Source organism: Nannospalax galili, unplaced genomic scaffold, assembly GCF_000622305.1.
Source record: "Nannospalax galili isolate Female #2095 unplaced genomic scaffold, S.galili_v1.0 scaffold1018, whole genome shotgun sequence".
NCBI classification, from domain to species: domain Eukaryota; kingdom Metazoa; phylum Chordata; class Mammalia; order Rodentia; family Spalacidae; genus Nannospalax; species Nannospalax galili.
The window spans coordinates 64,406-77,758 of record NW_008342000.1 but is presented as its reverse complement, the minus strand read 5'-3'; the positions used below and the strand labels follow the sequence as shown (position 1 = coordinate 77,758).

Below are 13,353 nucleotides of genomic sequence, written 5' to 3'. Positions count from 1 at the left end.
TCTCACTCCACCCTCAAATTAACTTGGAAGCAAGGGAGGTCAGGCACTGTTCCTCTTGTTCTTCATAAGAGGAAACAGACTGGATAGAGGGAAAGTGAGTTGTCAGTTGTCAGCGCTGCGACTGTCTCCTGAGCAGAGGCCTCCTCCCTATGCCAGGAGATTATGTGCATTGAAGCAAGAATTTCTTAACCTGCTGCTGGGCTGAGAGGGAGCCTGTTAAGTATCAAGATATCACAAGTGGTTTTGCTTTTACTTTTTATAATGTAACAGAGCTGTTTTTCAAAGAGAAGTTTTATTGAATCTAGCTTTCTGCACTTTTGACTGTGTAATATAGAGCCTTTGGAATATAGAGTTCGGTCATCCCAGCCCTTCCTACCGTGATTTTCTCTTGACTGCTTTTCATGAGCTACCCAGGCTACCCAGTCCTTCATCTCACAGACAGGAAAACTCAGGCTTGAAGGCATGGCACGGTGGGTTAGCGGCTGGACTTAGGTACCTATCACAGCTCTCCTTCTGCGCCCATAGTCATCAAACAGGCGTTACCCAGTTCAGGAGGTAATTTTCACAACTAAGACCAGCAGTGACGAATAGGATATTTGTAGTAATGGAACTGAGCACCTGAAATGGATGAAGACACAGCTGTTTAAGTGAAATTAGTACTTTAAGACACTTTGTACTAAGGCTTAATTGAAAATTTAAAGCTACCTATGTCTAGTTGGTATCTTCTTGGAGGACATAATAGTAGATCTCAACTGTGGTATACAATACCTGTGCCTAGTTGGTATCTTCTTGGATGATTTAATAGTAGATCTCAAGTGTGGTGTATAACAGAATCCCCTGGGAACTTCAAAAATATCATATTCTAGCGTTAATCTATTTTTATTTGACTTAGGGAAAGGTAAGAGTGATGGAATTTTTAAGGTTCCCAAGTTGATTCTACTGTTCAGGCAAGGCTGAGTGTCAATAGTCTCAATGTCCAGTTCTGTGACAGCAAAGGCAGTTTGGTCCACACTCTACTGTTGGCCACCATCTAAATCGTAGAGACTTTAATATATCCTGGGGTAGAGGAAGATGTCTGTCTATAGGGGCAGAGAACTGTTGAAAATGCCCTGTTCAGATTTATAAAAGGACAGTGTGGCCCAGAGAAAAAGAAATGGTCACTTCTCCATGAGGTTGGAGAAAGCAATAATGATTGCAGTAATGATTGTTGTAGGAAATTAGAAATATGGTAGTTTTTTTCCCCTAAAAATGTATTTGCAACAATAGATGATTCTTCCAGGCAAGACAAAATTCACATCAGCAGTTCTCAACAGGATTAACCTAGGATTATGGAAAATGTAATTAAATGAACCATAGAATCTAAGACCCACAAAAGACACTTGACATTGCCTTTGAAAGTCCTACCTGATGCTATGAGGCTTATATTTCAGCAAGTTCTTCACACGTGAACAAGGCATTCACTAGTTTGCTGCATCCCGTTGCTTTGCTTTTATCTTTACTTCAAAAAAAATCTCTTATTTTTTTCTGATAAATGGCATCAATACACTGAAAAGAAAAAAATTGGGTTTCAAAGGTTGGATTTATTGAAAGGAGGTAATGATGAAGTTTTCTAAAAATAAAGGAGATGAGTTATATCTGTTGAATATGTAAGACGTATAAAAAAGCCGTTTATAAGAGAAAACTCCAGGGTTTATTTTGACTGCTCTTAGCACGGTGGGGTGGTCCAGGGATGAACATTAAGAAAGAGACCTCCAGAATAGGCCACCCATACTCTGGTAAGAATCAGGCTTCTGGTAATTAGAAGCAGCTTGACTGTCTGCATGTCTCTCCCTCCTCTTCAGGACAAGTCACACACTCTGATTAAGCTGGAGTATTGCGTGTAGAGCTTGGGGGATGGGGGCCATGGACTGTGCTTCTCTGGATTCTAAAGACGCTGGGTACTGGTTTCATACACCCTCTTCTCTGGTTTTAGGTCATTTGAGGACCACATTGAACCTTTGTCAGTGATGAAGCCCACCTTAGACAATTCCCCCCTGTCATTGTTTATCCATCGAAAACAGAGTATTTGACAGTAGTTCCTTAGAGGACCTCAAATTCCAAGAATGTGCAGGTGATTCCCTCTTTTCCCTTTCTCTCCTGACAGTCTTTAAGGAACACGCTCAGGTCACCTATGAATATCTTTTCTTTTATAAATCTGGGTTTCTTGTTTCCATAGAAATGACTTGAAAGGAAGACTGCATTTAAAGCAGGAGATGGCAAGGTATACACTGTGGAAATCATCTTCCACCTCTTCATAGTTCTCTTTCTCCCCACATTTTTCCTTTGTGGAGCATGGAGTTGAAGCTTTGTCCGCTTTGTCTAATTTTAGATGTTACCAATGGTCTCTGTATCTGTCCCCATGTGTCTATTTAAATGAAAAACTCACAGTTGAAAGCTTCTACCTTGTCATCCAATTCTGAGGCTCTGGAATTTAATAATCTAACAACATCTCCCAACCTGAAACAGAAAGTGTTGTGTTGGGACCTATGTTGATGTCACAAGATTCAAATGTTAGACGGTCAGTGTTCTGGTTCCCAACACTGTTTCAAGGCTGAAATAGCAGCTCCCTTCTTTCCCTCTTGCCTCGGTGCCTCAATTTTGGTTTGTTGAGCTCCCAAGGTCACCTGAATGCTTTCTGCATGGTCCCTATCATCGACCACAACTTTGTTTATCGAGTTCACAGTTCTTCTCACTTGGGCTATTCCTGTGCTAGCAGTAAGTCTTTGATGACACACCCTACTCCATCAAGAGCTTTAGGGTCCTCTGTTCTTCACGGTCTGCTCATGGCTACTAAGCACTTCAAATGTGACTACTGTGAGCTGTGCTTTAAGTATAAAATATATACTAGACCCCAAACAAAGCCTAAAAACAAACCAAAAAAAATGAAGTGAGATAGCTCAATACTTTTTATGTTGAGTACATACTACAGTGATCCAATTTGGAGCTTATAAGGACATAATAAAAATACACTGTTAAAAATGATTTCATTCATCTTTTTTAAAATTCTGAAAATGCATATTTCAGATAATTTAAGTTTACTGATATGATCTCTGCTATAAATGGACATCGTTTGTGTACTTTACATCAACCCCTTGCATATCTCACTACTTATAGCTATGACAGAAGTGTTGTCTTTTTGTTTCCTATGCAGTAAGTGTCTGTGTCCTTTTGTGAAGCTAACACATTACTGTATCAGGGCTTGTAGAATGCATTGCGTTGTTATTGAAGTAGCAACAACTTTAATTTTTAGTCATTTGTTGAGTACTGGACTGTATTATTTGTTACAGCACTGAGCTGCAAAGAAAACACTTGACTTCACAGACTACATTTTTTTGGTGCTTACCATATGATGGGGGGATAGACAGAGTTCTCTTGTTGCATCATCTTTTTTTAACTTGATCTCTCCACTCCCACTGAGGTATACAGGTTTCTTTACAGTTTTCTCATTTTCAATAGGGTAGCCTGAATACTCATAATGCTGAGTCACACATGCAATGAGTACTATCTTAGATCTACTCCTCCAGTGTCTTCCGACTCCTGATTGCAAGCTTTGTATCACACTTTGGATACCATTAACATCTTGACCAGAAACCTACAATGAAACCCCATTGTCAATCAGGAAAGTCTAATTCCCAATGTTTGGGATTCAAGATTGCTCATGTTAGCATATTTCTTCTTTGCCCGTGTCATAGAGCACTGTTCCCATAGAGCTTGTTCAATTTTACGTTAGTGAGACCTCATGGAATTACCAGAGGCTGCCCTACTAGATGACCCTTATCACATTAAGTTGGAAACTCCCAACCAGGGAAGGCTGCCCTGTCTTAGCCCAGTGCATACTTCCAGACTTTTGCAGACAGGGAGACATTTTATGGGCTGTTTCCATCTTCCTGTTTTAGAGGAGAAACTTGATCTCAAGGAAGAAGTGTTTTGTCTAACACTGGACAGCTCTTCACTGCACACCCATCCTGACTTTTGGTCTAGAGAACTTTCTATTGTTCAGTCTTCTTTGCAAATTCAGAAATGAAGGAGACATTTTATTTAGCTAAACAAAAGATCTTCACAGTGACAAGATTTCACCTTTGGCCAGAAAAAAAGTCAACTGTTTTCTTCTGGATTGCCATAATTTTCTAGGTTTGCTGTTTGGATGGTAAAAGAAAGTACTCAGGTTAGTTCAAGTGCATTCTGCCATTTGCATGGTTCAGGGACAGATGCTGTTTTGTTTCTCTTTGATTTCTAACTAGTCTGTTCATGGCCAGAGAATCAATGAAACTTGGATCACTGGATATCACTTTGTGGATACTCTGTCCTTTATGTGCCTCTGCACCTCTGTTCCAAGTCCTTCCCTAATTATAAAAGCTTCCTTTTTCATACAAATTCTTAAAGAAAATATAATTTCCCCCAGTTTATCACTTGGATGTAGATAACAATAAATGGTCAGTTTATAGTTTGCTTGTTATTGCTGTGGGAGTGGTTTAATCAGTCCTGGTTCCGAGAGGGAGTGGACAAGTCTTTAGGCATTGGAGGCTGTGGACCTGGGTGTTTACTTGGAGGAGTGTGGGGCAGGCAGGTGTCACCAGGCATGACATACGTTATACATTTATTATGCCAAGTGAGGTCACTGATTCCTCTGTGCTTTGTATATAGCGCTGTTTGCACTGAGCACATCATACATCATTCATTTGTCAAGACCAGGGAGGGTCTCATCATTGCTTGAGACAGTTTAGAGAGCAGGGATATATTGACACCTCTGTATCTTCAAGATCCCATTCAAGACTGACATTGTGAGGAGTTATTACTGAGTGAAGGAAGGGGCAAATAAAGAAACTCTGTATGTATTTACTGTTTAAGGACATAGGGAGATTTACAGGAATGTCTTTTGTATCACAAATGATGTTACATTATGTTAAGCATCTGCTTATCCTTGCTACTTTGTCTTAATCTTCCCTCAGGTACTTTAGCTCATGCACAAGAAAGGTAGAAAATGCAGTCTTTCTCTTTCCACACATTCATATGGAACATTTATTCACAGTCAGAAATGACACTGCTGACAATGTTATTTCCTGTATGTGTTGATGTATTTTATTCATATTAATGATTAACATTTAAAAATATTGCAGTGAGAAAGCCTATTTCAAGGATTGAATTGAGCGTGAATAATAAAATTATTTTCTGTACATGTTGCAAAAAATCATTCATCATTCAAAGATGATTTAAGTATTGGAGGGATAGTCACTGGATTATTTTATAAGCATAAGACCTGAGGCCTTAACTTGGATTCCCTTGATAGCTATGGCCATGGGAGCCTAAGACTGTATATTCTGGCTGTGATAACTTAAAGAATAAATGAAACTGACATTTAAAGAAGATCATTGGAGATAAAGTATGCAATCTCCGTTTTTGAAAATCAGGAACACGTACTTTCAGAGATGAGATGCTAGGTAAACTATTCCAAAGCAAGCTGTAGATCTTACATTCATGTAAATTGAAATTTGAATAGCAACTTTCCTGGAAATTCAGGCTGTACTTGGATGAATTACCTTCCAATGATGATTATCAGTGTATTCACATATAAAATCTGAGCAACATCTATGTGGAGTGATATTGAAGATGTGATGAAATGTTATATACCAAGCCTTTAGTGTGCTGGCCAGTGTTACAAAAAGCAAACGACTTGGTAAGGATGGAGCTAATATTACTACTAAATTTTATGTAATCTGTAGGTGACAGAACCAGATTTTGAACCAAGCTTTGCATGACTCAGAGGTTAAAATGATATTACTACTGCCATAACTGAATTCCTATGGTTCTCTATGTCTGCAGAAGCAAAGAATCAGACTTACCTTTGATCCTTTGTAAAATTCACATTTGGAGAATGTCTTAATCCTTCTTAAAAGACCTTATTTGCTGCAATGTACTCTAGGATTTGACTTGGGCATTTGAGAAGAGAGTGAGTATATTGTGAGGTTTTTGTCAGCCTCCGCTGTGTATTTTGCACCTGAGAAGAATTGATTACACCAAGCTTATGCCTTGCTCCAAGTGTAGAAATCGGAGATGAAGAATTGTGATTCAATAATTCTTGTAATATTTCCTGTCTCCTTTCTCTATGATTTTCCCAGACAAGGCATAATTCCTGTGATTTGATTTGAAAGGAGAGACCAGCTCAGTGCTGAGTGATGAGATCTGAACCGAGAATAAAATATGCTTGAATTAATTTGCATAATAGAATCGGATTGGTTACAAAGCTGTATTTGTTGAAGGGGAGACCAGAGCCCCTGAGCTCACCAACAAGGGAGCATTACAGATACAGAAATAGGATTTTGAGTTCTAGTGGGAGCCTTGATAATATTCTTAACGTAATGACAACCTGTCTTTAACTGTAAATTAGCCACCTAGAAATGAAAAGAATGGGTCAGCCTGACTGATCCTTCCAGCTCTGTGGGGAGGAGAAAGCTAAAAACCAAATCTGCTTGCTTTTGCTAAGCGTTTTCGTCTTTCTTTCTCTACCGGATAACAATTTCCAGCAGGAATCCAAATATACTTAAACACCAGTATATGTCATTTTCTTTCACGGAGAAAAAAGCAGGCACAGCAAGAGCGCTTTATGCTCAAGGCACAGTAACTTATGACGGACTATCTGCTCTCAAGATAGAGGGGTGAGCCTTTCACTTACAACTGGTGGTTTTGCAAATCCATTTTCCTGTCATGTTATTACTCCTGTGACTTTCAACAACATTTACTTTTCCCTCCAAGCAATGTGCTCCCATCATAAAATAAAGTCGTCTTATATGTGTGAGTGGACCCCCAATGCTAAGGCATCCTGGCAAGTTGCTGCAAAGTACTTTAATGGAAAGATTGCTAAGAACTGCCTTGGGGGTCTTTATTAGAACTAATTAGAACATTGATATATTTCCCTAATTATTACCCATGTCAAGGTCTCCTTAGGAGGGCAGCCTCCTAGTAATTTTCATATAAGATTCTTGCAAAGTTCCTACTACTGGATAGATCAATCAGTGCTTGAGATTCAGGAGATGTTTCTCACAAAATACCCCAAATAAGCAAAGGATTCTTGAATACACCATTTAACCTATGAATTTAGGAATATCGAAATAGGGATTTAAAGATAAACATCAAAGGTTAGCCAGTTCCCTCAGTGATGCCTTTGTAATCCCTCTTGTTTAGCATAATTTCATCATTATTATGAAATGCTGTCTCTTTTTTTCTGGTTTAGCTAATTTTTTCTCATAGTCTTTTCACTTACTTCATGCTCTCAACTCTTAAAATTATTATCATGATATAGCAGTTGTGTACACATGGAGATGTATTTCTGTATTTGATCTTTGTCCCTCTCTTAGAGAGGCAGGGTCAGATAGAATGGTAGGGCTGGGAATCCATGTTCGGGAGCCACACACATCCACAGGGTTCCATTCTAGCTCCTCCCCTGGCTGTCTCACTTCACTTACTTGTATAATGGAAACAGCCATACTACAGCTTCGTAGGGTTCTTGTGAGGACGTTACTCACGGAAAATCTTCTAAGAAAGTTTGGCAGATAACACAGACAAGTATTAGTAATTGTTTTTCATCATAGTCTTCTTATGGGGATACAACAAATCCTAATCTCTGCTTATATCCCACATTCAGGTGACTTCTGGGTTAAGTTTTTTTTTGTTGTTTTTTTTTTAAATCACAGTGTTAGAGACTGGAGAAATGGCTCAGCGGTTAAGGGCACTGGCTGCTCTTGCAGAGGACCGGTGCTCTATTCCTAGGATGTACATGGTGCCTTACAACTATCCTTAACTCTAGTTCCAGGGAATCCAATGCCTTCTCCTGACCTCTGTGGGGATTGCATGGCATGGGTGCACCCACCTACATGCAGGCATTACAGTCATGCACATTAAATAAAAATAATGAACAAATATTTAATAAAATCACAGTGTCCGTATAATTTCTTTAAGCAATTTAAAAACAAATACAGGTGATAGAAAATATTGTTCAGTGGTTCAAAATAGACATTAGAGCCAGATTGCCTGGGTTCAAATACCAACCTAGCTGTTACTAGAACTGTATGGTAGCACACTGTTATGTTAAATTTGTCTGGCTCCCAATTTTTTATCCTTTAAAAGCAAGAATATTCCTGCTTACTCTTAATAAGATTATAATACTAATCAATAATATTTGTGAGGTTTTTAAAACAGTGACTAGCATAAAAAACAATTTGGTAATTAGTAAAGATTTTTATTATAAAAATGAATAAATGTCTTAAAATTCAACTTATACAAAGCAAATCATTAAGATAACTTCTATATTATACTTGATCATATAAACCCTTAAAAATCAGGAGTCCAATTAGTTGCTTTTTAAAGAAGATTGGTTTTGCTATTTTTTTTTCCCAATGGAACAATTTACAATGTTATCTTTTTAACAAAGGGTAAGGCTTGTTGTTTATTGGTCACATGGAAACTCTTACTCATTAGAATTAAACTAGACTTTTTATAAAGTGGAAGAGTTGTCATGTAGTTTCAACACTTTAGTGTCAGAAATAATTGTGCTTTACAGCAAAATGGCAGCCAGAAAAAGAGAGGTGCAGAAATATCAACTTTAATTAAACCCTTTCTTTCAAATACGCTTCACAGTTTGTATGTAGGAATAATTTATCACCCCTTGAATGAACACTTTATACGTGGCATGGTACAAATGGGCAGGGATTTTGCACCATGTATCCTTTCCTTTTCCTGGCGTCTAGAATTCGCATAGAGTCAGTCTGCAGTTCAGATGTGTAGCTGAAATCTTAAGCTCAGGTTTTATGGATGGCCTACTCCAACCTCATGTCCTAGACGTGTGTGGTACATAAGACTTAATCCCAAATATTAATAGGCTACCACCTGAAGAAAGACACAGAATCTGATTTAGAAGAAAGGCCCCACAATCTCTCATTAGAAATCTAAGCACTAATAAGAAGTGGTAAGCCACTGATGGAAGATTTCATTCAAGAGTTTCATATTTTAAAATATCTTATCTATTATTTTTATGTTATGTGTCTATGTATATTGCCTGCATGCATGTAAGTGCGCCCATGTAGTGCAGTGCCCACACAGGGCAGAAGAAGGTGTCAGATTCCCTGGAACTGTAGCTACAGATGGCTGTTAGCTGCCACATGGGTCCTAGGAATTGAACCAGGATCCTCTGTAAGAGCAGGCAGTGCTCTTAACTGCTGACCCATCTCTCCAACCCCCAAAGTTTCATATTTTAGAAGGTGAAACAGTCTTACAGAGGGGAACTGGCGAGGTCCCATGAGAATTAGTGGTGGGTTTTTGAGCAAATCTCAGCCTTCCTCAGATAAGCCCAGAGTAGTTCTTCCTGTTGCTGCCTATGGCTTCACCTTAAGATCTGTCTCCTGGTGGGCCCTCTGACTTCACTTTCCACATAGCCCCTTGGGCTTTCTGCAAACAGTATTTGGTGCATTATTAAAATGTTGAGGGTGAGCAAAATGACACCATGGTTAAGAGCACTTGCTGCTCTTGCAGAGGACCCAAGTTTGGTTCCCAGCAACCAACTCAGGCTGCTCACAACTGCTTGTAATTCTGGCACCAGGAGATCCATCCCCTCTTCTGGCCTCTGAAGGCACATGCACACATATGCACATATCCACATGCAGACACATTTATACACATGATTTAAAAAAAAAAATCTTTAAAATGATGCATGTTGAAGGTGTATGCACATATCCACATGCAGACACATTTATACACATGATTTAAAAAAAAAATCTTTAAAATGATGCATGTTGAAGGTCAAGCCGGTGTGCGCCAGCACTGCCTTTTTAACCCCCGTTCTCCCAACTAAGCTTTACCCACCTAGAAACTGTCTATATGCAACAAATGCTAAAGGTTTCAACTCCCTGTTCTTGGAGAACAGACGAACACAATATCATTGCAAAATTTTATTTGAAAGGTGGTAGACAGAAAGATTTAACAATGTATCTGTAGCCTCTCTAGATGCCATCTTGGCATCCGAGAAAGACGAATAGCGTGGGTTGGCCAAATCAAAGATTTTTAAGGGGGGAAGGATTTGTATCAGTGAGTAAGAATTATATCAGTCCCCTTATTTCCTACACTGCTTAGGCCAGATGGCTACAGTGTACCTTATAACTGTTAGCTCTTGAGAGAGCCCCTTATTAGCATTTTTTTTTTGTCGTCTTCAGTTTCAAGGCACAGGTACACAATTTGGTGAGCAAAACTTGTAAACTTGGGCTGCATGTTGAAGGTGAAGCTGGTGTATGTCAGCACAGCGTCAGTAAAGAGGAAGAAACCAGGCCCATATTCTTTGTTTATTCCTGTGTGGATACACCAGTTCTTTTCATGTTCTAGAGATCACAGAGGTTCAGAGTGATTGACCGAAATGGGGAAAGCCACACTGCTTATTAAATATATAAGTGATACTTCAACCAGGTCAAGCTAATCTCCAAGTTAGCTTACCCTCCAGGATGCCAAGATCTGTGCTGTTTCCTTCCTGCTTCTATTTTCCCTGACCACTTCACCCAAACCAAATAACACAAAATTAAGTAATTCTAACTGTTCCCTGGATCTCAGTAAGCTCACCAGTTCCATTTAGACCTACCAGTGCTTAAAGGAAGTATCGTTTTAATAGCAGTGTGCCCTCTTTGATGTACAGCAGGTTTCTCAGATCCCTGATGATGAAGAATGCATGTGTTTTTGAGAGCTGGGGTCCCACCTGGCATCTGGGGTATCCTCAAAAAGCAGCAGATGCTTCTGCAAAGAAAGTAAGAGTTTTAGGAGAGGAAAGCAAGCAAAGAAATTACTTTAGAGAGAATTTGTTTCCAGAACTGGAGATGCTAAGATCAATGAAGAAGTCTAAGAACAGGATAGGTCAGGTATCTACAAGGGATTTGGAAAGGTGCCTTCTTATGCTGATGAATAGTGGAGCATGATGGCTGACTATCAGGAAGGACAAAACTGGACCAGTTACAGGACTTACTGTCCTATACTGTTTCTTCTGGTTAGAGTAAAGTTTTAAAGCCTCCTGTGTAAAACTGTCTAACTAGACAGGATCTTGGGCTGATGAGGAGGCACTTTTGGCCAGGAAAGAGCAAATCTTGCTTATTGAATTGACCCTGTAACCGTAATTGACTCTGTAACTGTAATTGACTTCTGTAGTTTTAATAGATTCACCACTGGGTCAATGAGAATTTGACCTATTAGTTAACACTGCAGTGTTAATTCATCACTACACCTCTAATTAATTGATCCACAATAGTCAATGAGAATATACCTATTTTTTTTTAGTAGGGCCTTGCTGCATTGGGCTATATAGGGCTGGCCAGGGATTTACTGTGTAGATTGCATTAATTGCAAACTCCTCATACTTGTAGTGATTCTTCGGCCTCTGCCTACTGAGAAACTGAGTAACTCAATTACTGAGTTTTGGGATTACAGGTGTGCGTAGGAACACAACCTTGACCTATTATTTGTTATTATGACTTATGACTTATTATTTAATGACCATCATCATTCCTAGGTCTGTCTTGACCTTCCCTCTGTAGAAGGTCCCTCGTATAACTTCCTTGTATTTTCATTCCTACTGAAGTCTTGTTGTATGCCATGTGTTTGACTTCCTCTATGGGTTGGGACTTTTTGTTTTTTTATTTGCATGATATTCCAAACTCTCAATTCTTTTCCGTAGTAACTTTCACTTCATGATTGAGCCCAGCCACTCCATTCTCTAAGAAGCCTCCCTTAACTGCCTGAGCCTCTGTCATCTTTAGTGTGGATTCCATGTTCCTTTCCTGGGATCCCTCAATATCCAAGTTTATCTAGTCCATGCACCTAGCCAAGCACAGTTATGACCAATTATAGCAGGTGAATTCAGAGTGCTTACCACATACCAGATATTTTGCTAAGGGAATCACATATATATATATATATGTATTTTTTTTTTTCATTTAATCTCTGCGACAACCTTACAATGAATGTTATTCTTATCTCCACTTCAGAAATGATCCAGCTGAGCTCAAAGAAATCAGTAAGCTTTCCCCAAACTGGCAAGTGGTAAACTGACATTCAAACCAACGAGTTTGCTAGATGGAAATGAAATGATGTGAGGATAAAGCCTGCAACTAACCCAACCTCTCTGTGCTTGCAGAAGCCAACTGGGAAAACGGGGAGCATTGACGTGATGTCCTTGGTGAGCAAAGACATTCTGTTCCAAGAGAGTTCTACTTGACACATCTGAGAGGCCACCATCTAAAAGACTGACACTTTGTTGGTGTAAGGAGGTGACAGCTGCATTCTCCTGTGCCTACCACATAACCAAAAATGAAGGAGAACTACTGTTTACAAGCTGCCCTGGTGTGCCTGAGCATGCTATACCATAGCCAGGCATTTGCTCTGGAGCGAAGAAGCCACCTGAGGCCATCACTCCGTGGACACCACGAGAAGGGCAAGGAGGGCCAAGTACTGCAGCGTTCCAAGAGAGGCTGGGTCTGGAACCAGTTCTTTGTGATAGAGGAGTACACTGGGCCTGACCCTGTGCTTGTGGGCAGGGTAAGGCTGCTTACATTCAATATTTGTATATGTTTTTCCATTACAGAGCAGTAGCATGTGTACAAAGCAAAAACCAAGCAAACACAACAAGACAAACTAAAACAGAACTAAGATAGAGAACACTTATGGTCTACTCTCAGTGAAAAAACATTATAATATGCACACCTCTCCAGTTTTTCCTCCCATTTAAAGACTTATTCATATTGAGAATGCTTCTAATTTCAGTTTGTTATACCGTACGAATCCTGTTTTGATAAGTCCTTAAAGCCTTCCTTTATTTGACCATTCTACAACTGGAGGACTTTCTCTGATTATGTCCCAAACCACAGATGCTTGTTCCTCTTCCACATTCTTGTAGCCCTGTGTACCCTTGCATCATAGCTTTATTTTCTGTTCCATACATGCCTGTCCTTTTTACCTGATTACAATCTACTTTGTGTCAGGAATAGGATCATCCTTGTACCTCTAGGTCTTGGTTTTAAGCCAACCACAAAGAGACGAATGGATGAGTGTCATAAAGATGGGAGTGATTTTATCCCTACTGCGTTCAGGATGATAAAGCCCAGGTGGGGTCGCTCCAGATTCCCACTTCTACTCAGGTTCTGCTTCTTTTATGCAAACCCATAAAAATGTAAGTGTAGACAGTCCAAAACACATTTGGAAATCTGACCTTCCACTACTGCTTGTATTAGAACATACACCTCTCTTTAGTAGGATACTGACATTAACTACCAGGAGGTAGGCTTTCCCTCCCTG

The 13,353-nt window shown here is 39.5% G+C and overlaps 1 protein-coding gene across 1 annotated transcript in view; it reads left to right on the top strand.

Moving 5' to 3' along the window:
• Cdh11 (cadherin 11) overlaps nucleotides 1–13,353 on the top strand; it is a gene marked incomplete in the record, with an annotated part of 165,090 nt that overhangs the window by 100,069 nt on the left and 51,668 nt on the right. The window contains 1 exon segment of the mRNA XM_029565720.1: nucleotides 12,197–12,597. Coding sequence (XP_029421580.1) covers nucleotides 12,370–12,597 — 228 coding nt within the window.